The sequence below is a fragment of the Polypterus senegalus genome, chromosome 11, assembly GCF_016835505.1.
Source record: "Polypterus senegalus isolate Bchr_013 chromosome 11, ASM1683550v1, whole genome shotgun sequence".
In the NCBI taxonomy this organism is placed as follows: domain Eukaryota; kingdom Metazoa; phylum Chordata; class Cladistia; order Polypteriformes; family Polypteridae; genus Polypterus; species Polypterus senegalus.
This window is the reverse complement of record NC_053164.1, coordinates 57,795,110-57,819,798: the sequence shown is the minus strand read 5'-3', so window position 1 is coordinate 57,819,798 and position 24,689 is coordinate 57,795,110. Positions and strand designations below refer to the sequence as shown.

General features: G+C 37.0%; 1 protein-coding gene across 1 annotated transcript; it reads left to right on the top strand.

Annotated features, from left to right (window-relative positions):
* Window positions 1-12,719: 12,719 nt before the first annotated feature.
* LOC120539767 lies at window positions 12,720-22,689 on the top strand. The gene is made up of 3 exons (XM_039770146.1): window positions 12,720-12,818; window positions 17,756-18,306; window positions 21,548-22,689. Exons 1-3 carry the CDS (start codon window positions 12,725-12,727, stop codon window positions 21,767-21,769), a joined length of 867 nt encoding a protein of 288 aa, XP_039626080.1. The 5' UTR covers window positions 12,720-12,724; the 3' UTR covers window positions 21,770-22,689.
* Window positions 22,690-24,689: the final 2,000 nt, after the last annotated feature.

Genomic DNA, 24,689 nt, shown 5'->3' with positions numbered 1-24,689 from the left:
TGCAAAAATATCCTGGACACTCCATAAGAGCAGTGATGATGAATAATGTTTTTCAAACTTGACAGACAAATGTAAGCGTCAATTATCTGCCAAGAGGTTGGACTAACATGCATCCAACAAAACCATGTCTAATTGTTAATTTCTAATTCAGTGCTCTTTCTGCATCAGTTAAGTCTCTCAAAAGGACTGTAAATGGTCAAGCCTCACTAAATAAAAGCAAAGTGCAGAGGAGCAGAGGCAGCATACAAAAGAAACATGTTCAACTCACTGAAGCAAAAAGTTCACTGATCACTAATGCATATCAGATGAATTTAATTTCAGTAAGAGAGGACCACTAAGTGAGACCTCAAAGACCAATTAGACTGATATCTGTTGGTATCATCTGGTTTATTTAACCATTGGTTCATATTTTGTACATGTTGTTTACAGAATTTATCTCTTATTTTTTCATTTTACGCAATGCCCTTTGAATTTCCATTGGTGTTGCTATTTTGTTAATCTTTTACTCTACCTATGACTGTTGTTAGGGATGTGACCTGAGTTTATGTGGTGTTTGATATCATTGCACCATCAATATAAAACATGGCAGACAAAAAATAGTAAATTAAATGACTCCAGCACATTGCACACAGAATCCTGATATTTAGTTGCAGCATAGCCCTACTGGAGTATTGCAGTAGATTTTCTGCAGGAGTGTGATAAGGTGCAATTGACCTAAATCTGAAGGGTGCACTAATGTAGGATTTCCTTTCTAGGCATAGACTTTTCATAACAATCACCAGTTCCAAACTCAATGTTACAAAGCAGACTGGGTTGTGGTCTATGACAGGAAGTGGGGAAGGCCCTAGAAATGGCTAAAAGACAGAACCAACAGTTGACAGACCAGTTGACCTGTTTGCTCATCATTGGTGTTTGTGCACTGGCTGAAGTTATAGTTAATCCTTAGCTAGTAATAGTGGAATAGGATGAATTTCCATGTGCCAGTTTGTTGATCTTTTACTGTAGCTATGGCCATTGTTAGGCTTGTAGCCTGTTTCTGCATGGCGTATTTCTTCAGCACTGTTCTGTAGGAATCATGTAGAAAATTCTTTGTTAGTTGTGGTAATTATACTTCAAAGACACAAGATATTCTGTATGGTGTTCCACAAGGATCTATCCTGGGTCCAGTGCTCTTTTCGATCTACATGCTTCAATTAGGTCATAACGTGAGGTACCACACACAACTGTATTTATCAATAGTGACTGATGACCCCAACTCTCTTTTCTCGCTGACACAATGTCTTACTTGTGTTTCTGAATGGATGAGTAGTAATTTTCTCAAACTCAGAAAGGAGAAATTGGAAATCTTAGTGACTGGTAAAAATGGATATAATATGGGATTAGAAATAAACTTGATCCATTAGGCTTAAAAGTCAAGATAGAGATAAAGAATTTAGGGGTAACTATTGACTCCGACCTTTAAATCTCATATTAATCAGATTACTAGGACAGTATTTTTTCACTTAAGAAATATAGCAAAAGTTAGACCTCTTATAACTTTGCAAGATGCTGAAAAATTAGTTCATGCTTTTGTTTTCAGTCGACTAGATTGTAACATACTCCTCTCAGGACTACCCAAAAAAGACATCATTCGATTGCAATGAGTGCAGAATGCAGCTGCTAGAATCTTAACTAGGAAAAGAAAATCCGAGCACATTTCTCCAGTTTTGATGTCACTACATTGGTTACCTGTGTCATTTAGAACTGACTTTAAAGTACTTCTTATGGTTTACAAATCCTTAAATAATCTCACTTCACCCTAACCACAAAGAGGATTATTTCATATATGTTAGGTAGAATGCCCAGAGGGGACTGGGCGGTCCCGTGGCCTGGAACCCCTGCAGATTTTTTTTTTTTCTCCTGCTGTCTGGAGCTTTTTTTTTGTTTTTTCTGTCTACCCTGGCCATCAGACCTTACTCCTTTTCTATGTTAACTAATGTTGTCTTATTTTAATTTCTTATTTTGTCTTTTATTTTTCTTTTCTTCATTATGTAAAGCACTTTGAGCTACTTTTTGTATGTAAATGTGCTATATAAATAAATGTTGTTGTTGTTGTTGTATATTTCAGAATGTCTTTCACCTTACACTCCAAATTGTAACCTTAGGCCTTCAAATGAGTGTCTGCTTAGAATTCCATGAGCTAAACTTAAAAGAAGTGGTGAGGTGGCCTTCTGCTGTTATGCACCTAAAATCTGGAATAGCTTACCAATACAAATTCGCCAGGCTAATATAATGGAGCACTTTCAAAAAACTGCTAAAAACCCATTATTTTAACTTGGCTTTCTTATGGCTTCATTTTAGTGTAACTCTGATATTCTGTATATGCATTTAATTATTATTTTTTCATAGCTCCAAAATCTGTACTAACCCCTACTTTCTCTGCTGTTCTTTTTCCGGTTTTCTGTGTTGACGATCTACACCACCACCACCTGATCAAAACACCATGGAGTCCCTACATTGATGGATTGAAGGCCAGAGGTCCACATGACCAGCATCGTCTAATTCTTCCACGTGGAGCCTGAAAACCATGAGGACTGATTGAGATCATTCATGTTAGGTAGAATGCCTACTGAGAGCTGGGTGGTCTCATGGCCTTGGAACCCCGCAAATTTTGTTTTTTATTTCTCCAGTTGTCTGGAGTTTTTCTTTTTTTTCTGTCTTCTCTGGCCATCAGACCTTACTTTATTCTTTGTTAATTAGTATTGTTTAATTTAATTATTTTATTTTTTCTTTCTTCATCTTGTAAAGCACTTTGTGGTACATAATTTGTATCAAAACATGCTATATAAATACATGTTGTTGTTTTTGTATTCTCTATCAATCAAACAATTACTTAATTTCACCTATTATATAAATTCTTGCCCTAAATGCAGAATGCTAAAAAAAAAACACAGAAGAAGATGTGCAGAGCATAAGACTGACAAGGTTCCGTTTAAGGAAAGTATTATTTCATATTTATTAAATCTCCTGAATAGAGAGCAGTGCAGTACAGCTTTCTTTTTCTTAATAATCTGCTTTGTGAAATTACACAATATTGGTGCAGCAAGAGAGGATTTGCTGAAAGCACTTATATTGACAGGAGTGTGCTGTGTTCTACTTTCTGTTTTTATAAGATTGTGGCATGGTGGCTTAACATTTAATACCAATGCAAGAGTCTCTGGTTATGGTGTGTGTGGATTTTGGACCACACTTTTCCTCACACATCCCAAAGGCATACATATAAGGTTTTTTATTGTACATTTTCCTCATTGATTTCTAGCATATAAATTGATCATTTTTTTATTTGTAAACTAGACAAAGAAAATATAATATAAGAATTATACAGTATACCATATTAGTGTTATATTAGTGTTTCAGGAGGCATGTTTTAGATCATTTATGAGAACTGTGGTGCTTTAATGTTCATATAACCAACCCCCAAGTCTTTTGGACTGACTCAGGATGTGAAATTTATGGCGAGGGTGATAAAACATCAGACCAGCTTGGTAAGGGTGACTGTGAATGGACTTAAAACCTATAAGCCATCCACCACAGGAAGACCATGAACTGACTAAATAAAGCATCTGGGGAATGAGTTGTACCTGAGTGCTTTTGTTGGAAACTGGTCAGGAAGGGACTGGAAAATTAATTCTATTGATCTAAAAGTATGACTCTTTATGACTGGTTTTGAATCAGAGGCCCTACTGTACTATGACGCCCCCCTTTTTTTATGTAGTTGGTCATGAAGAGAAGACCATGATGAAGACAACTCTATCTCTGCATCCATTTTAAGACAGCCATGTGGCATGTTTCAGTATTCCCTTCAAAGCTTATGTGGTAGCAAAGCAAGCTAGACTGAAGATAAGCCGAGAGCCACCTATGGACACAAGATGCACTGCTACTTACACTGTAAGGGTATGGTTTGCCAATATTCACAAAGCATTATGCTTCCTCAATATTTCTGAGCATTTTATCAATAATACATAATTAAATCTATAACTTAACTCCTGCCTGTTTCTTCATTCTGTCTAATTTCTTGCAGTTAGAGATGTAGAAGGGAAGTGGGGGTGGTGCTAAAGTACCTGATCACATCTATGGAATTTTAGACATTTTATTAAGGTCCACACAATAAAGTGTGTTAAAGGGGAAAATAGGGTCGCCATAAACCACCACCTTACATTATAAAATACATCCCATCTCAGTTCTGCTTTGCACCCAGTCCATCCAGAACATAAATTGTGATCCTAAACAGGGTAATCAGGTTAAAAAATGAATGCATTTTTGTAACATTGAATCAAACCTCTATTGAAATTAATTATCTGCTTGCATGACTGCTGACTTTCCCCTATTATGCCCCTTGCCAGTATTGAGTTAAGTCCCACTTTAGGAGGCCCAAATATCAGGTCTCTCTTATGGTTATGACTGAGACTTCTGATTCTCGTGTTTTGGTTATCTCATTGCTTGTCTTTTTTTGTTCTCACCTGATTTTACTGTCTGACAACAATTTTTGCTTCATGTTACCATCTCCTGATTATAGTCTATTCTCATAATAATCCTTTTGCCCAAGTGTGTCATAAGAGATAGGGTTTACATATTTCAAATATTCAGAATTTAGGTTTTCATTTCATAACTTTGATTGATGGTTACTTTTAATGAATGGAATAATGTATGTCTTCGGTTAATGTATTGAGTTTTAATGATTTGATTGTTTTTTTCTTTTGGTAACAAACCCTTGCCTGTGTTTGACCATGACCTTCCTTCAATCTCTTACTCCTGATACACATTGCCTACAGTTGGGCCTTCTCATTGAAGGATAACACTCAGGAGCAAAACTCAATGAAAGACTTTCACAGAGGCAAAATGAACAATGCTGGACTTGGATATTTCAGTCAAGTTCTACCTTTCATTTTGTGACTGCAGCATAATTATATCTAACAGGTAATTCAGGAAGTCTTAACACAAAAAGAAACTCAGTTAGTCAGTCAGTCATTATCCAACCCGCTATATCCTAACTACAGGGTCACGGGGGTCTTCTGGAGCCAATCCCAGCCAACACAGGGTGCAAGGCAGGTAACAAACCCCGGACAGGGCGGCAGCCCACCGCTGGGCACACACACACAAACACACACACCAAGCACACACTAGGGACAATTTAAGATTGCCAATGCACCTAACCTGCATGTCTTTGGACTGTGGAAGGAAACCGGAGAACCTGGAGGAAACCCACGCAGAGACGGGGATGACATGCAAACTCCACGCAGGGAGGACCCAGGAAGCAAACCCAGGTCACCTTACTGTGAGGCAGCAGTGCTACCACAGTGCCACCGTGCTGCCCCAAAAAGAAACATCTATTAAAAATATTACTTAAGGCTAAAATTAAAATTAGGGTAAGAAAGGAGAATAGTTAGTAGTTCTTCTACTTTGACTTACCATCTTCAGAAAAATGATGAAAAGCTCTCCCACAGCTCAAAACTCCTTGTTTTTTCTTTACTTTAGTACAATCACAAAAAGATACAACATTCTCATCAGTTTTCCAGTACAAGTTATGTGTCTTGCATTCATGAATTCTCCCTTACACGGCTCTATCCACTGTCGTACAGTGGTCTGGTTAAAGGCAGCTGTGTAAATTTTGTCTGAAAATCCAAGAAGACAGCCAATTTATAAAGAGCAGGGATAGGTTTAAATGATGATGTATTAACTCATCCTCAGAGGCATTTTGCATTGTCTGCAGTGTCTATCAATAAACCTGCTGCATGGTGAAGAATTAACTTGTATAAATACAAATACATGGTGCAGGCACATTTGAAGCATAGTGAAATGACGGTACTGTATCCATCCATTATCCAACCCGCTATATCCTAACTACAGGGTCACAGGGGGTCTGCTGGAGCCAATCCCAGCCAACACAGGGAGCAAGGCAGGAAACAAACCCCGGGCAGGGCGCCAGCCCATTACATGACGGTACTGTATGTCTTTGTTAAATGTATTGAATAAGCATAAATTTGCATGCAATTTTTAAGCAAGGAGCATCATTATACAAGGATTTCACTTTATAGAATACTAAGCCTCTGAATAAGCAGAAGCAACAGAAACCATTGAAATCTGAAGATGGTCTCCCCTTTTGTAATCATTCACAACTTAAAACACTGCAATAAATTTCTAATTCATTAATTCATGAACATCTGCCTTGTTGTCCAGCATTTATAAACAGTTATGACTATTGGGGAGCTAAACTGACTAAGTACTAAATGCAAAAATTAACAGTTTTATTATCTAAGTAACCCTGGACCTATATATACAGTGTGACATACAAACAAGATAACAAAAAGAGTTGGGGCACCAGACAGTGTTCCTGTATAATTGGTTGGAGGATGATAAAGTGGTTTTACACAAAAACATCTTCCCAGATGCAAGTGATAAACAGCACTGAGGCATAATGGCAGTGGGTGAGGCGGAAGAGGCAGGCTTAGGGGACCAAAGACCATAAGTAATGACACTCATTGTCCTATCACTAGTCAATATTCGAGGTGGAATTGCCATTAGATGAGCCCTGGAGTTGTCCCCCAAGCGCACATGTGTGACAACACTTAACACAGATTTTGCACTGTAGCACAAGATTCTAAAGCCAAGAGAATTAACCTGGACAACACATCAGTCCATTGGATGGCATACGCATTAACCAATTATGTTGGAAAATGGAAGGAAAACCATATAGATACAAGGAATGAGCAAACTCCACAAAGTTGTAAAGCTAGTCTTTAAAAACTGTAAGAAAATAAACGCATGCTGCCGTTAACTTAAAGAATACTTTATTACAAATGTAGAAGCAGAAAGGAAAGCAGTGACAGCAGCTTTCACTGTATGACTTACATGGTGTCACACACATGTGAATAAGGGACAGTTTAAGGCCTCGGATAATTGTAATACTCCTTCAGAAAGCCAGAGGGCACTGTTGACTAATGCCTTTTCTCTTCCTATCGCTGTAGACTAAAAGGTTGACAACCATGATAACTTTGACATCATTTCCGGTTTCCACCCACCTGAACCCACCTCTTCCTGCATAGGACCTTTATCATCGGAAGCAATGCCATCTTGATCAGTCTTTTGTAGACTTGCATCGTTTCAATGTTTTTCTTTTCTAAGTGCGCTATACCATGTGTTTTATTTTGAATATATGGGGTTGACCCTCGTGGTGCCCTAAAGATTTATAATCTCTCATTGTCTTGTTATTACAATGGACAGAGCAGAATAAGTAAGTGTTACATTTTTACGGTAATTTTTTGAGTCTGTTTGTGACATTCCAAATGAATGTATTATCTTTTTAAACTGGTGATTGAAATCATCTTTGCTGCCATCAAAATACATCAAGGCAGCAATCAAAACAATAAAATGTCACTTGAGGCACTTTTGTAAAAGGTCAAACAATACAATATCTATGCTGGCCTAATCTGCTTGACTAATATTGCTTTATATGATTTTGTAAGATTTTAGAAATGATTCAGAGTAGGCTAGGAGGTAAGATTGAACAGTGATTAATATTATCTTTGATGATCTCACATTTAATTCTTTCCAGAAGCCCATATAGCACATTTTTATGCCTGGCCCAAAATATAAAGCGTGTCTCCCAGAAATTGCCCCTGTAGAGCTCCTCAGGACTAACACAGGCCTTCTTGGGTTTCTACTGTTTTGGCTGCTACATAGTAATTGCAGTCCTTGTGTGTATCCTTCAGTCTCTTCATGTTTCCAGTGAAATCTTTCATTTATCAATATGGCATCAAATTTCTTTCATGCACAGCTGACTTGCAATATATATCAGCAACAACAGAGTTTACATTAAATCCAAACTTTGTTCATTCTAACAAAACCAAAGTACTTTTTTGATATCCCCAGCATAACTCAAAAATTTCTGTCTTGTAGAATATTTACAAAGTGTCTTGTTATTAATGGCACAAGAGCTTTACTGTCTTTTGTGGTTCAGGACTGCATTTCCCAAAGGCATCATAACACTAAGAACATTGTAAACTCCATCTCTAGATCAATCATTAATTTTAAAATGTTTCTTAACAGCCCGTTGTAAAAAATGAAACACATTAAATCCTTTGTAATCTACATGCTCCCTGACCCAGTCATTAATCGCACATTAAACAGGCTACGTCCTGTGCCGACCATATCCACAGGCAGCATTCGCTGCACTGAATTTGTTAAATACATGTTATGACAACTCTCTGTCATAGTATAGAATATGTTATTTTAAATACAACATATAGTAGAATACTAAAATTAATACTTGAGATTATATCATTTTCATAATGAGATTCAATAAAGCATTTATAATATTGTGTAACAGACAACTGGGATTCATGCCTGGCTAAGACAGTAACGGAAGGATTGGAGGAAGGAGTGTGCATGGGGGAATACCTCCCCCAGGACTACAGAGGGCAGCCCCTCCTGGCATGCTACAGTACAACAGGTTTGCAGCATGGAAATTCAACCATGCTGGGGCCTGTGGCTAATGCCAGGAAGCGCATGGAGAATGGCTGAGCTCTTTTCTGCAGGGCCGCCGGAAGGAGATCGTGGAACACCTGGAGCACTTCTGGGTGCTCTATAAAAGGGGCCAGCTGCCACAACTCTCAGAGCCAGAGTCGGGAGGTGGAGGACGAAGCTTGAGGGACGAGTGGAAGCAGAAGAGACAAGGAGAGAAAGGAACTGTGTGTTCTGTGGTGGTTTACCGTGTGAGCTGAAAACTGTAAATAAAGCCTGTGTAGTGCTGGGACTTGTGCCTCTGTGTCTGGTGTGTCAGGTTAGGATGGCTGTACGTGCCCCAGTGGTCCACAATTGCTAGCCATATTACCTGTCAGAGACATCAAAAGAATACATTTTTAAATATTTTCTATCTCTTGTTCTATATGGGCCTTCAGTGTCTTTTCTATGTATTGGGATCTGTCTGAACCTCCCTTTCTTGAGCTCACTCCCAGACAGCCTGCTTCTCAGACTCTGTCACTCTTTTATGGTTTCTGTCTTTGAAGGCGACACTCAGCATGGCTCCTACATCTTTACTCTTCCTCATTTGTCTCACACTCACATTTCCTAGCCAAACTGCCCAATCAGATTGCTCGGAGGCACTGGACATATAGACCTTAGTGTTTTATTGTATAGTAGTTTACTTACAGGTAAATTATTAAGTTCATTTAAATAATTTATACTATTATTAATCATAAACTTATAAGTTGAAGATATTTCTATGTTCTTTAAAAGTTTTGAAGAATTATTATTCTAAGGTTGCAGTTTTTTTCTTTCACTGAGACATTTTCTGTGTTGCAATTGTTTGTGTGGAGAGCTGAGAAGAATAAAAAGTGAAAGACAGGAATTGGTGGTTCATATATTTAGATAAAGACAGTACAACTGCAATAAAGTAATCCTACTAAGAAGAATATCCTTTGAATTTAGTGTTTGGGTCTTCAAACACCATCTTACATTTTGGTAATTAAATTATAACATAATGTAGTGACACTTTACATTAAGTGTCCATAATTACACTGTAACTACTATGTAAGTACCTGTAGAAGTGTAACTACGAGTTATTACTCCGTACTTACTGTGTAATACAAAGTAACACTATAGTTAATTACTCAGTTGTCATTGATATTCCACAGTTTATATAATTACAATGTAACAATTTACCACTGATACAAAAACAAGTGTACTTACATAGTTACAATGTATCTGTACTTTCGAAATATAATAAAAACATCAGGGTATGTAACTATAACTATGTAACAGATGTTCCATGGTCTGGGCAATTGTAATGGAGAATTGCAGTGATAACTGCATAGGTTTTTGATGATATTTCAAGATCTTTTTTAAATGGTAAAAACACTTTGCAAAATGGTTAACACTTTTGCCTCATTGATCCATTATGTGGCCATATTTGTGAGAGCGTGACTGCTGGTATGTTTGTCAGTGGGCCCTGTAATGGGATGGCTCCCCATCCTGGGCTGTTTCCTGCCTCACACTCTCACACATATGGCCACATAACCCAACCTACATGTCCATGGAATGTGGCAGTAAAACCCATGAAGAAGAAATAGGGAGACATGGGTGGAACGTACAAATTGTACACACATATCTCTAGACAGAATTCCATCTCATGATAATGGATCCGTGAGGCAAAAGCATTAACCATTTTGCGAAGATGTTTTCACCATTTAAAAAAGATCTTGAAATATCATCAAAAACCTATGCAGTTATCACTGCAATTCTCCATTACAATTGCCCAGACCATGGAACATCTGTTACATAGTTGTAGTTACATACCCTGACGCTTTTATTATATTTTGAAAGTACAGATACATCGTAACTATGTAAGTACACTTGTTTTTGGATCAGTGATAAATTGTTACATTGTAATTCTATAAACTGTGCAATAACAATGACAACTGAGTAATTAACTATAGCGTTGTTCTCTATTACATAGTTAGTATGGAGTAATAACTCATAGTTACACTGTACTTATACAGGTACTTACATAATAGTTACAGTGTAATTATGGACACTTAATGTAAAGTGTTACCCATAATGTTTACTACATACTACTACTCACAAATGTACTTCATTCCAACAAAGGCCCAATCACAGAAACAAATAATGATATTATTATTAATTTATCGGTTTTCAGTTGACTTATGGTGCATTTTTGTAGGCCACGTCAGGGGCAGGTTAATTAAGTAGTACTTTATAGTCACTCATTTAGTGGCTGCTTAAGAAGGGTTTTGAGAAATGAGTGAAACAGAAGTTTGTGCATTATATACAGTATATGCATCATAAAGTTGCTCATTAATCACTAAGATTCATTGTTTTTGGGAAACAAAGCCCACAGCATATAAAGGTTAGTACACAGACATGGCCATCCAATAATTTCTGACAGCTTCTAGCTACATTACTTTTTAATAAAAGAGAGTAAATTAGAATCTTACAACTCTATAAGAAATCTTATGGCCTGAAAGCTATCCAAACAAGTGTTTCAGTCCAGAACAAGTTCAAATGCCATCAAAGTCAATGGAGCGCCAGTAATGGAAAGGGAAAGGGAGTGTTGAAGAAGTGGCTGATTAAATTGAGCTAGTAACTGAAATTTATTGGGGTTAACCAAAGGTAATAATAATAATAATAATAATAATAATAATAATAATAATAATAATAATAATGGCGGCACGGTGGCACAGTGGTAGCACTGCTGCCTCGCAGAAAGGAGACCTGAGTTCGCTTCCCGGTTCCTCCCTGCGTGGAGTATGCATGTTCTCCCCGTGTCTGTGTGGGTTTCCTCCCACAGCCTAAAGACATGCAGGTTAGGTGCATTGCCAATCCTAAATTGTCCCTAGTGTGTGCTTGGTGTGGGTGTGTGTGCGCCCTGCGGTGGGCTGGCGCCCTGCTCAGGATTTGATCCTGCCTTGCACCCGGTTGGCTGGGATTGGCTCTGGCAGACCCCCATGACTCTGTGTTAGGATTTAGCGGGTTGGATAATGGATGGATGGATAATAATAATAATAATAATAATAATAATAATAATAATAATAAAACAAAAAAGGGGGAGTGTTCATGAAAAAAGACAGGTGTTTAGGCTGAGGTAAGATGCCTTATTTCTTATTACAAACAATCTTGTATTCCCCCCATTGGCATTTATGTATATATACTTTGTAGTTTTCTTTTATGATACTAATTATCAGACTAGGATAACTTGTCACAGCCAAAATAGCGACCAAGATTCCTTAGCGACTTTCAGGGTCAGTGTTTCATTGAACTCTGTTGTCAGAGTGTGTAACATTAATAGCATTGAAAATAGAGATGCTTCAAACCCTTACTTTGAGCTGTGTTTGAAATGCCCATAGTCAGTGACACACCATCATAACAAAAGTAAATGTTTATATTTGAAGAGATTATTTATGGTAGCAGGGAACTTCAGCAAATTCTACAGCAAATGTAATAAATGTTTATATTGTTATAATGTTAAATATAAAAAGCAATATTTTACATGCTTAATTAAAGATACTAACACAGTAAATAACTTTTATAAAATGATAAAAGGCATTTATCACCAACTACCCTACCCTCACTCCAGGTGGTCAAACCATATCTCAATGGTCTTGCTTCCATCTTAGAAGAGAGATCGAAAAGAAAGAGAAGCTGCTAAAAAAGTGGCAGAGGAAAATGAGGAAACTTTGGTCAGGCAGTGATATCCAGTGGCTTTTGAAAACTCCTCTCACTAACAGAATGAACTGAGAAGAAGCCCAGAACCTCTGCTTTTTGAAACAGCCAGTCTATGTCAGTAAACTTTAAGTCTAGATTGGAGAAATTAGTTGACTTTTTTTCATTCAATCACACATTTGGTTTATTGCTAATAATGAAGCCCATATCCTGAATATTTCTGTAATATAGTAAGCAGTGTTGTAATAAAATAATATTTCTCTGCAGATGGTGGCCCCTAAATAATATATACCTTTAATGAGAAAACAATTATTAGTACTGCAGTCATTTTATAAGAGTCATCATTTGAAAACCCTTCAGCCTTATTACTGCTGAAGAATCCCAACCAGCCTGTTTGCAGGGAGGTGAAGCTACTTGGAAATCATTTAGCTAGGCAAATTATGTACTTAGCTACTCCCACTTTCTACACATCGGTTTCGCTTCTTAGAAACTTTCTTGTTCAGTCAAGATGGGACTAATATTTTGTGTAACCTCAACTGACATTGATATATTACTTTTCTTACTTGGATTTCTGCTTCTATGGATGATATTTACCATTGAAGGTAATTCACATTTATTAATTTTCTTAATACTTGATTGTATGGTCACAGAAAGTCAAATGATTGTCAACACAAAAAAAATGTGTCTTCATTAAAGTTTTTTTCTCTTATTGCTTATTAGCTTTGCAAAAGTTTCTGGTTTTGTATCACTTAAAGACTATATCACAATTAATAAAAATGGGCCATATCCTGGACAGTGGAATAGGGATGAGGGCATGCATCCTGAAAAAGAATCAGTAAATGATTATGGGGGTAGTACTGGCAACAAGATTACAAGGTAAGAAGAATCTGGTTCCATAAGAGCAGGTGGGAGCTTTTGAAAGGAGGATTCAAAAGTGTGAGATACACAGCAAAAGGATATGGAGACGGACAAAATATCATTAAAACAATCAAGAAAGCTGGCAAGACAGGGATCTCACATGACCTGAAAGGAACAAAAAGGCTAGGCCAGACTGTCACAAAAGTGAAGCTAAAGAGCAAATATACAAAAAAAAAAAACCAAATACATTGGAGAAAGTGACTTGAACATGAAATAAATCAGTGATGTGTGTCTGTTTAGACATGTCAGTAATAAGGACAAAATGGGCCTTATGATAGATGACCACAGGTTGAGTATATTTTCCAAACAATAGCAAGATAGAGACATGGGTAAAGGCGTCAAAGTCTATGTCCACACTTCTACATTTTCATTTTAAAATGGCGTATATTTTAAGTGAAAGTGATCTCCATACATACTATCCTTTTCACATCATTTACAAAAGTACCTCCTTGTACACTAAAATGACCAAAAACGCAAGTGACATAGATGTTTGCCTTTACTGGGCATGTTTACATTGGTGGAAAAATCCGTAAAGGATCCCACTGCTGCCTGCCATGGGATTTATTGCAAACTGTAGTAAACAGTAAATATTGCACTTTTTGCACATGTATGCAGCATTTCAACTGTAATATCACCTGTGAGATGCGACAGCAAGTAGATCAATAGCACGAGGAAGACTGAGACAGGACTATGCATGGTCCTTGTAGCACATCAAATGTTAATGTGCTGTTTTATTTTGTACATTTTTGTGGCATTTGTTTATGTACAGGTAACCGTCCTCCAAGGATGCTTGTAGTCTCCTTAGTGTTATGTTTACCCCTGGAAAAGCCAAAAGTATTACATTTTTTTTCAACAGCAAAACATCTTATGGTGTGTAACAGAAACATGTAAGTACCAAAACTTCAATATAATCACAGTAAGAAAGTTATGTGTCCACTGCTATACTGAAGCAGATTTAGTTATACATGTTTTGTATGATATGTCTTGAAACAGTCACCAATGCACAAAGGCACAGTTTGAATAGATGTCAAAAGATTTTTTGTAGCATTCCAAATGTACCCCGAGCTTGCTTTGCACAGTATGCACTACATGTATACTGTATCCATGACACACTTTCCTTGTAATCCATGAGACTGTCATCAATACTTATGTCAGCATTTCTCAACCTTTAAGTATTTGCGACCCGAGTTTTCATAACAGTTTTAATTGCGCCCCTCCCTAACATTTATTTGAAAGGAGCCCACTAATACCAATTTGTTCTTTTTTAATTAATGATATATTATAGATTCATATTTTATTATACCTACTTAACTTTTATCGACATTTATCTAACTCTATATTTATTTTTCTAGTATCAAAAAGTAGTTTAAGTTAATTTGTTTTGGTTTCAATAGATGTATTTTTCATATTTTCGATTCTTGTTTTCTTTTTTTCACATCTTCGCACCCTCCTTTTTGTTACTTCGCACCCCCCCGCGGGGGGGACACAGTTTGAGAACCACTGACTTAAGTCATGATCGAGAATATACACCTTCTTCATTACTTTTGATGATCACTTGATACACATTCTGCAGTTTGTATACTGTAGATTCAGTGCTGGGTGATTGGCCCCATCATAGTTACCATTATTAGTGAAATGCAGGTATTTCATAATGAATGAAAAAACAACACTCACTCATAACTTTGCCAAAAATAGGCATCTGCAAAAAACAGTTTGAGAACTAGTGACCTCTGGAGAGGTTTAACCATTATGCCCTACAGTATCAGTAGAATGAAAAACTCCCACATATTGTCTGTAGTGACAGGTTGTAAGCGACTTTGACAAGCAAATGACTTAGTGTGACGTTTCCAACACTACTCAGCATTCTGGTTTGTTTTAACAACTATTTCCTCCACCAGACTATCATCAACATCTTTAGACTGGAGTTATGCATAATGTTATTTCATTCAGTAGGTTGTCTTGATCTTCTGCTCGTTGTTACTTGACCTTGTGGCCTGCAAAACTCTCAACTTTGGCATAACAGAAAACAGAGGACCAGGAAGTAAGGCATGCTCCAATAAAACACTAGAATCATATCCAGTAAATTAAGCTGTTGTTTCCAAAGTAACAAAAACACTAATCAGAAAAGTACAAGCAAAAAGTCATTATCCAAAAAGAAATATGAAAGCTAGGTAAACACAATTTTCTCATTGAGAAATACCTGCAAATTCAGAATGACCTTTTTTAAGCCTTCCTCATAATTGTCATTGGAGTCATAACCATGACAACCAGATTAGTGCCATGACAACAGAGGCACAAAATGTAATCAAAACAAGCTATAAATATTAGTATTGAAAAATAAATTTTATAACGTTAAACTAATGCCCAAAAAATAATAATAATAATTCTGGATGACTGGAAACTCTAAAATGTCTTTCAATAAGGGAAAATATTAATTAATTAATAAGATGAAGAAAATTAAAGAACCAAGCCAATTCATAACAATATGTTGTTTAACTTTAGGTTAATATCTTTAGTTATAGTATAAAAAATTACAACATCTTTTTTGTTGCTCATATACCTTTATATTTACAGTTCAGGTGTTGGCTGCTCATAGCCCTTGAAGTTGATAAGCAGGTTAGGTACACGAGGAATGGGTGTTGTATGGTTATGCACTTTACTGTGTGGTGTCTATGTTGTATGGACTGTCGTCATGACCAGGATGGAAGCAGGTTCTTGCCAGGTTGGGAGGGTAAAATGGAAGGACAAAAATGAGATATTTTTCCCCTTGTGGACACAATTTGGTAGCATCCTACTGTTGGTACTCCCATACGGATACCCACAGGGCAAGCTGGAAATTGTAGTCCCATGGAACAGCACTTTTGGGGATCTTCGGCACCACCAGGGTATCATTATATCAATAATGTGCAATACTGTGGCACCGGAAGTACCCCCAAGTTTGGCATTAAAGTACCCAAGTTTCTTGCATGAGTTGTTAGAGTCAGGAGGAGAGTGGGTGAAATTGCATGGGAGATGTGGAAGGAGGCAAGATGATTTTATACAGTATTATATTGTTGTGGAAAGGATTTGGAGGTATCATAATATTTAAAAAAATATATTCTGTTTGAACCCAGAACTGTGTTGTGTATGGAGATTTTCAGTGTTACTGTGCCACCGGCTGGTCACAACTGTCATGAAGTGCACTTCAGTTCAGTTCAGTTTATTGTTACTTGTATGTTTCAGTTCAATGAAAAAAAATGCAGTTTATAGCAGAATTATATGGTGTGTGCACAGACAACAAATCAATGGTAAAAAATATTTTCATAAATATCAATAAATGTAAAGCATAAAATAAAATTCTCAACTATGCATAATTCAGTTCACAGTTGGGGGGCCTAGCCTGGCAATGTTGGGTGCACCACCAGTCCATCATACAGGCCAATCACACATGCTGGGGCCAGTTTGGAATTGGCACTTAACTTAACCTGCAAATCTTTGATGACATGGGACCAAAACAGGAGTACCTTGAAGAAAACACAAGAGGCCATGTGGAGAATGTGTAGACTCCATGCAGCCAATGAATGGGTGTAGTATTTGAAACGATTAAAAAGGATCCATGAGGCAGCTACTGTGTCTAAATATGAAACTGTATAATGCAATCAAACATTATACCACATGTACCAGACTGAAGAAATAACAAAAGTTATACAAGTAACTGAGTTCAACAAAGATTGGTAACATTAAGTCATTACTGCTTATGTGATAGAGTCTTGATCTCAAGTCAAGCAGATAACTACATAGAATGAACAGTTTAAACAGCCCATGAGTTAAAACTGTTTGCTAGTCCCCTGATACATTATCGTATACTAAGGTATTACTTGTTAATTGACAGGAGGAAAACATTTTGTTGTCTGGTGTATAACATGTGAGAAGACTGAAAGTACTTATTTCAAGTATGTCTTTCCATAAATGTCCTATAAGGCTGGGAGCAAGGTTCTAGTGACAAACTGAACCTTTTAAATTATCTACTGTGGTGACATATGGGTTTCTCGCCACGTCTGCCATATCAGGGGTAGTGTGGTCTACCACTGTAGTGGTCTGTATAATTTAATGATGATCTGTAATAGAAGCAGACTGATTTTCTTCAAGGCTCCTCAAAAAATGAATTTAATGTTGAAACCTTCTTAACAAGATGGGTGGGGTTGAGACTCCATGAGAGATCTAAGTGATGAAGACCCTAACTGGCTAAACCTACTCATTCCTTCCACACCAATTAACATCAATAGACACAAGTTTCCAGAAGTTCACTGTCAGATCTTTTGTCTATCTGAGGGACAAGAAGGTTGTTATTGCACCAGTCAGTCCTCCCTCTAGGTTGCATCATCATTGAAGGTAATTAGTCCTTCTATTAAGTCATCCTGTAAAGTGAATGTGTGCCAAGCCTGGTAACACAGTCATGTGTAAACAGGAAAAACTGCAACTATTGTAGCAGCATCAAGCACAAGTCTGTTTCAACACTCTAAGCCAGAATCCAGAGAAGAGCAGTACAGTATTCAGTATAAGAATAAGCTAAACTGAGTAGAATTGAATGTAATATACACTGATTTACTTACTTTTGGTTTTTCTTTCTCTTTTTGTACAGAGAGGACAGTTGAGAAAGTGTGCAAGGCCGGAGTTTATTTATGTATTGGGCTCAGTCGACTCTGCCTATCAATAGTCCCAGTGCGGCGGATGATCTTCCGGCTGTTCATGCCCATCTTCCACTTCTGTGCATTTTTCTTTCATGTGATTCTTCAAGGTCATCATCAATCTCAACAGGCTTACATAGTTTCACATGTTAGGAATTTGCCCTTCTTTGAAACCACTGAGTTGATTAATAAACGTAATGAGCATGTCCGCAAGGAGAAGTATCACAAGCAGAAAGCTCAACGACACTTAGCTTTGATTGTCTTTAACCTTCTGGAGGCCATGAGGCAGCTATGTGAGTTTCCATTGCAGTTACTGCAGGTGATACCACCTGTCTGTTATGTTATATTTCACCTCTTGGAAAGTGTCTTCTGTTTTTTAATTAGTCTGCTGAATCCAGTACAAGAAGCAGTGAAAAGGCTGAGTGAAGACAAATCATTTTCAGTGAATCAGGATCAGGATCAGAATCAGAATGAAGAGACAAGCAACTCTCACAGTACTTCTCAGGTAATCTTTCAAACATTAACCAAAAAGAATATTGATTAAGCTGAAAGAGTGACAAAGCAATACAAAAATTGAGTTTTTGTGATACGAAAGGTTATTATTTTTTATGCTGAGCTTATTTGGAATGCATTCCTCCATCTTTTCATTTACTGATTTCACTTTCTCCCACTACTAGTTATGAATGAGGAGGAATTCTCTACGCAAGGCAGGAATTAACCCTGGACAGGATGCCAGTCCATGACGCTAACATTTACACAGAACCAATTGAGGGCTGACAATCGAGCTAGCCCCTGATATTGTGTTTCTGCTAGTGTCCACCAAAATGCTCTTCTACAGCTTACATTTCAAAGGGAATTCCAAATATCCACTTTGTCAGAGACCCTCAGTACAAGTCCTATGGTTTTATACCAGATTTACAAGGAACTGTTCCAACTTTGAATCCTCTGAGGCAGCCTGGAAACAATAAGGAACAACTTAAGAACAGTTGTGTTATGTTATGCAGAATACCCAGTGGGGGCTGGGTAGTTTTTTGCCCTTGGAGCCCCTGCAGATTTTACAGTATTTTATTTCTGTCCTCCTGACCATCTGACCTTATGATCATTCTCGTCTTTAGAGACTTAGGATATAATATTATACTATATATAAGGACTCTGCTTTTCTAATAATTATGTATCTATTTTATGAAAGGCTGTATTCATTTTTTTTTAATTATTCATTATCATTAATTTATTTGATTTGTTTTTCTTTTCTTGTAACTTTTCCTTTGGATATCCTGCAAAGCACCTTGAGCTTCGTCCAGTGTATGAAAATGTGCTATACAGATGAACGTTATTATTTGACCTTAAAACACTTAATCATTCACCAGTTTTTCCTTCAACTGTTTATTGATCTGGACAACTGCATTTTAACTTTAAATGTACATAAATCAAATTCAGTAAAATGGAGTAGATAAGAAACACCTCTCTTTGGTCAAGATGACATTTATCAGTCAAGATGAATCAGATTAAAACAAAGAATCAGAGTATTATGTAATTGAAAATTTCATCAATCATAGACCCTCGTCTTTAAAGTGACATGTCCAAAAGAAATCCTGGTAGATGGACTTCTACTGAAAAATATTAAAGTCTCCTCAACATTTTCTATACCTACTTTGTCCAGTACAATATCATGACAAGCTGAACATATCCCAGTGGCCATCAGAATTATGATACATTGTATGGGAAGCCAAGCCACTGCGGAATACCAGCCACCCCAACCCCAACACCAACAGGCAGAGACACAAGTGCAGCACACAACACATTTTTATTTACACATGTGGAGCAATATTTTCCTTGACCCCAGAGCTCAGCACAGTAGAAAGCACCAAAGTACAGTTCACAGCCCTTTTCTTCTCTTCTCTGTCCTGAATAAGCTCTTCTCCCGGTCCGTTCCCTATCAATACCTTCCCCTTCTGCCACCCTTTAGTTCACACCTTCCAGTTAGCCAGACTTTCGCAGCTCTGGAATGAATACCTTTAGAAAATCCATCTGCATATAAATTGAATGTAAAAACAGCATGGGAACAGTGACCTGGGGTCTGATTTATAAAACTTGAATGCACAGAAAAACAGGCCCAAAAATGCATACACGACTTTCTACTCAAAATTTAGTATTTATAACAGAAAACCTGATGGGAGTACATGTGTATATTTTTAGCAGTTTTGACCCATTTTGGAGAAACTGAGAAATGATGACACCCTTGATCAAGTAAGGAAAAACATGGAAACCAGTGACAACTCATGAATATAATACTTCATATCACTGAGTCATTATTATAATGTACATTGATGTGACAAAAACATAACACCTCAAAAGTGATGGATATGAGTGTACTGACTGTATTTTTGTTCTCTTTTAAGAGGGCTGGTTCTGTACATTTGCATTGAAGATTTTTTTTTTTGTTTTTTCACCAGTTTATATAAGCTACCTGTTGACACTTACAAGGGAAATAGCCAACAGGCTTCACTTCTTTTAAACCATTAACCAGCCGGTGAGGTTCTATATTCAGTTTTCATATGGTGTGAGTGTACCTACACAAAACATAACATATTTTTTCCAACATAAAATGGAAATTTGCAGCAGTGTCTGGTTCTCCTAACATAATCGGATCACTTCACTTCACTCATATTGTAATAAGGGCACCTAGAGAGAATAAAGCTGTTTTTATTAATGCTAATCACTGACATGCCAACTGTGATGCCAAGATGAGACTGATTCATGGTGTGGCTTGATTTCCTGGGTCATTTAAGTAGCTTTCACAGATGTGAGGATGCTGTATGTGGTGGCTGGTTCATTGGTAAGGTAACTGGCTGAACCCACAGTGTTTCAGGTGATCCATACTAGTCAATATAACAGCAGTCACGTCATTACATGTGACAGGTGATAACAGCTATATGCTCAGACACTGGCACCTTACATCATTCCCTCACCCCCAGAAAGCAGAGGAGAGGCAATACAATGATGCGTATGCTCTTAGAGAGTTCCGCTGCAGAGTACAGCACTTGATACATCAGGAGGAGGGCTGCTCCACCAGTCAGGGAAGGTCTGTTGTGCCAGGATTGCATATGTATGAGGTATGAGATTGATTATCATGCTCCATATATGGTTGTGTCAGGGTGACAACCAGGAGGTGTCTTCATGTATTCATATTTACAAAAATGATTATGATTTACAAAGGTAAATTGCGTAGAAATGTGCATACGCCAAATTTTATTTTTTTTTGTTGGCATATGCATTTTCCTGTTTTTGGTACATGCATATTTTCAGATTTGAATGCACACTAAGTTTTATAAAAGAGACCCCTAACTAGATATCAAATCCTGTTTTCTGGAGCTGTGAGACAAAAGCACTAGCCACTGTGGCACCATATAGATTTTACTTTATATACTTATGACAACATGTTAAATATTTTTATATCTGCCAATGACAAATATAAACAAAATCTAAAGGGAAATGTAAGTTTCTGAAACAAAATCCATTCAGGTAGGTATGTTTAATGTAAAGCTTGCATTTGCCTTTCTCAATTTTGGAATACATTATATTTCACATTAAAACAATTTATAAGTGCAATAGTGGACCAATTATAACTAATATAAACACCTACACTTCATGGAAAAAACAGTAATGTTTTTTTTGTAAGACATTCATTAAAATATTGCATTAAATTTGTTCATGCTTACTTTATAAGAGTGTTTCTTTTTATGCAGGAACCTGAAAGCCATGGTAGAAGTAATGGAAAAAATGTGTTGAAGGACTGGTTCAGGATAGAACATCAGCGAATATTCTTCACTGAGATGGTCCTAAAACATTGGAATAAGCCACCACAACACCTAGTGGAATCAAATCTCACAGATATGTTCATAAACTTATGGTTTATGTCAGCTTCAGAGGTGGATTTAGGAACCAAGCCTAGAGTTCCTAAAGTATAAATCTTTAACTAGCACATTATTTAAATGTGTTATTTTAAGCTACACCTTCAATAGCTTCTATTAAAAAGGCAAATGGAAATAAAAATGATAAAAAATATAAAAATCTGGTGAAAAAATTATAGTGCTAAAGCAATTGCTTGCATGTGTTGCAGCTTATTTTTTATGTTTTTAATAGGTCCTAATGTCTGTTACTTTTTGTAATAATCAATTGATTTGCCATTTCCTGGGTTTATGGGGATTTTAGACAAAAACACAAATGATAATATGTATTTGCCTCCTTTGGTGATGTAAATATTACTCCTCTAAATTGCTACTTGCAAATGTACACTCTGCAATCTTTGGCAAATAAGGGGACTTCGGTCTTTTAACTACTCCCCTAAATATCTAATCTGGGAGTCACATGTTACCGTATCAGTCTTTATTGAACTGGAGAAGACAATTGCTCCAGAGTATCCTTATTATTAAAAAAAGGAGTCAGGCTTACAAGCCTATCAGATACTCAACTCTTTAATACACCATAAACAACTGCATATGCATATGACAGACTGTTAAAAGTAAGCTTAAACATTTGGGTTTTTTTTCTGTAAAATCTATAGTTATAAATATATATGAATTTTTGTAATGTAGTGTATTTTCAGCTAAGAAAATAGCACTCTTTGGCACATGCTATTTTCAAGTGTTTAATGTCAAAAACTGAGTATCACTCTCAAATTCAGAAACCTTTTAAGAGTGGGTCATGCATTACACTTAAGGTGTCATCATATTGGCTTTATTTCCAAAAACTATAAGGGATGCTTTTTGCCAGCTTACTGTGGCCTTGGCCTGAAGCCTATTACCATATACTGTATATTGTTTTACAGCATAGCTATATATTTATTGTAGGTGCTTATTGCAAATGAATAAAAAATGCATCAGGAGAACCATATTGTAAAATGAAAGCCTTCTTTTAATTGTTTTTCATCTGTACTGTAAATTTCTATGTGCTGTAAAGCACCTTGTGATAGTATATGCTGTAAATAACTCAATATAAAACAAAAATCAAGTGACTGGTGGATGGAGGGAGCATCCTTTTGGTCCACTGGTTAGCTATGCTGGTCCTGAGCTCCAGAGGCCCAGGCACTGTCTGTGTGTCGTAAGCATGATCTCCCTGCGCTTGCTTGGTTTTTGATACTCCCACATCCTATATTTGTGCAGTATATGTTGTCTGGTTCATCTAAATTGGCCTTGGAAGGTTCAGTGATGATGTGTGAGTGATTGTGCCCTCTTATTCCCTGCCAGTGCTGCCTGGATAATCTACAGCTACCCGCCATTAACAACAATATGTGAGTTTACAAATTTTTAGATATATTTTAAATAGATAGATTTAATAAACATGTTGGTGTGGGATTTTCTTCCATTTCCTCATTCTTTTCAAAGTTGTTTGTGTTTGGTTAATTGGTAACTCCAAGTGGCCTGCTGGAAATGAATATGAATGTGTGCTTGTGAAAAGAACATTAGAACAATTTTGACAAGAACAGGCCATTCAGATCAACAAACTTGTCAGTCTTCATCACCTAGATTGTCCAAAATAACATTGAGTCAGCTTTTGTAGGCCCCTAAACGTCCTACTCTGTATAACATTACTCGGTAACTTATTCAGTGTGTCTGTGGTTCTTTGTGGGAAAGCAAACATTCTAATATGTGCAATTTTTTCTTAATAAGTTTCTGTCTGTGTCCTTTTCAAATAATTTATTTTAAAGTAACAGTAGAGATCCACTTTAATTATTCTCTTCATAACTATAAACCTCACATCACCTGTTATTCAGTGTTTGCTTAAATTGTAAAGTTTCAGCTCCATTATAGATACTATTAACCTATACTCAGTTTTTTGTTACCAGTTTTTTTTATCCATTCTAAGGTTTTGGAATACAAAAGTTTTCCATATATGTCCTTCATGCAAATTTTTAATGATTTTGAAGAGGTAGAATTATTTTTAGTATCTTGTTTTGTTATTTATCATGTTCATATTTTGGGTGCGGTTGTTTGAAATGTGTTTTGGTTCTCCATCTGACAGCATCCACCATAAAGGGTGATGTTAGTAAAACTTCCAGTATAAATATGACAGCGATTATCGTATTGGTATCCCTCTCTAGATAAAGCATACATCTGTTCTTAGTAGTAGTTAACTTCTTAACAAGTAAGCCTTGTGTCAGGTGTTTTCTTTTGGTTTTTACTTCAACTTGCTTGCTTCTGCGATAAGAGGTCAATAACGTAGTGCAGTTAGTGTCCAAGAGTCTGTAGGCTCCAGACGGGTGCAGGTGTGAGCATGACGGTGCTGCTCCAGGGTTGATTAGGGTGCTAGGCTGATCGTGTACTCATGTCCAAATACAAATGGATCAGTCAGATGCCTCATTCACACCTGCACCCAATCAGGCTGTCTAAAGTGAGCCTGCATGGCAGAGAGGGGGACAAAAGAAAAAGAACATCAAAGGACTAGGAAGAACAAAGATCAAACAAAAATGAGAAGGATCAGATCGAGAGAGAGAGAACAGAGGTTGCGGGAGGAGAGAGGGGCTAGTGGTCAGGAGAATGTCCCAAGGGAGTGGCGGAGTGAACTGCAAAAAGGAGTAGGAGAGCAGCCCCGTTGTGCGGCATCTCTCAGATAGATGGCAGTGGACTGGCTACAGTAGACATGTGCGAGGTATGGAGGAGTGTCCTATAAATGCCAATGGGAAGACTGTACCTGCACCTGCACCAGAATTTAGAGGGAGACATTGCAGTGATTTTAACCTTGGTTTTATTGGAATTATTTATTGTTTTTTATCTCCACATGACTCTTGGATTTTATGGGCATATTTATTTAAGGAATAGAACAGCACTGTTTGCTCTTTTCTCTTGTGTTTTCTCTGATTAGATGAGTAGTAATTTTCTCAAACTAAAT

Excerpts from the sequence above, each read along its gene's own strand:
- LOC120539767 (XM_039770146.1), top strand. The coding sequence starts at position 12,725 with ATGGGACTAATATTTTGTGTAACCTCAACTGACATTGATATATTACTT. Across the intron at positions 12,819-17,755 it reads GATGATATTTACCATTGAAG|AGAGGACAGTTGAGAAAGTG; the intron begins GTAATTCACATT and ends CTTTTTGTACAG. Across the intron at positions 18,307-21,547 it reads ACTCTCACAGTACTTCTCAG|GAACCTGAAAGCCATGGTAG; the intron begins GTAATCTTTCAA and ends CTTTTTATGCAG.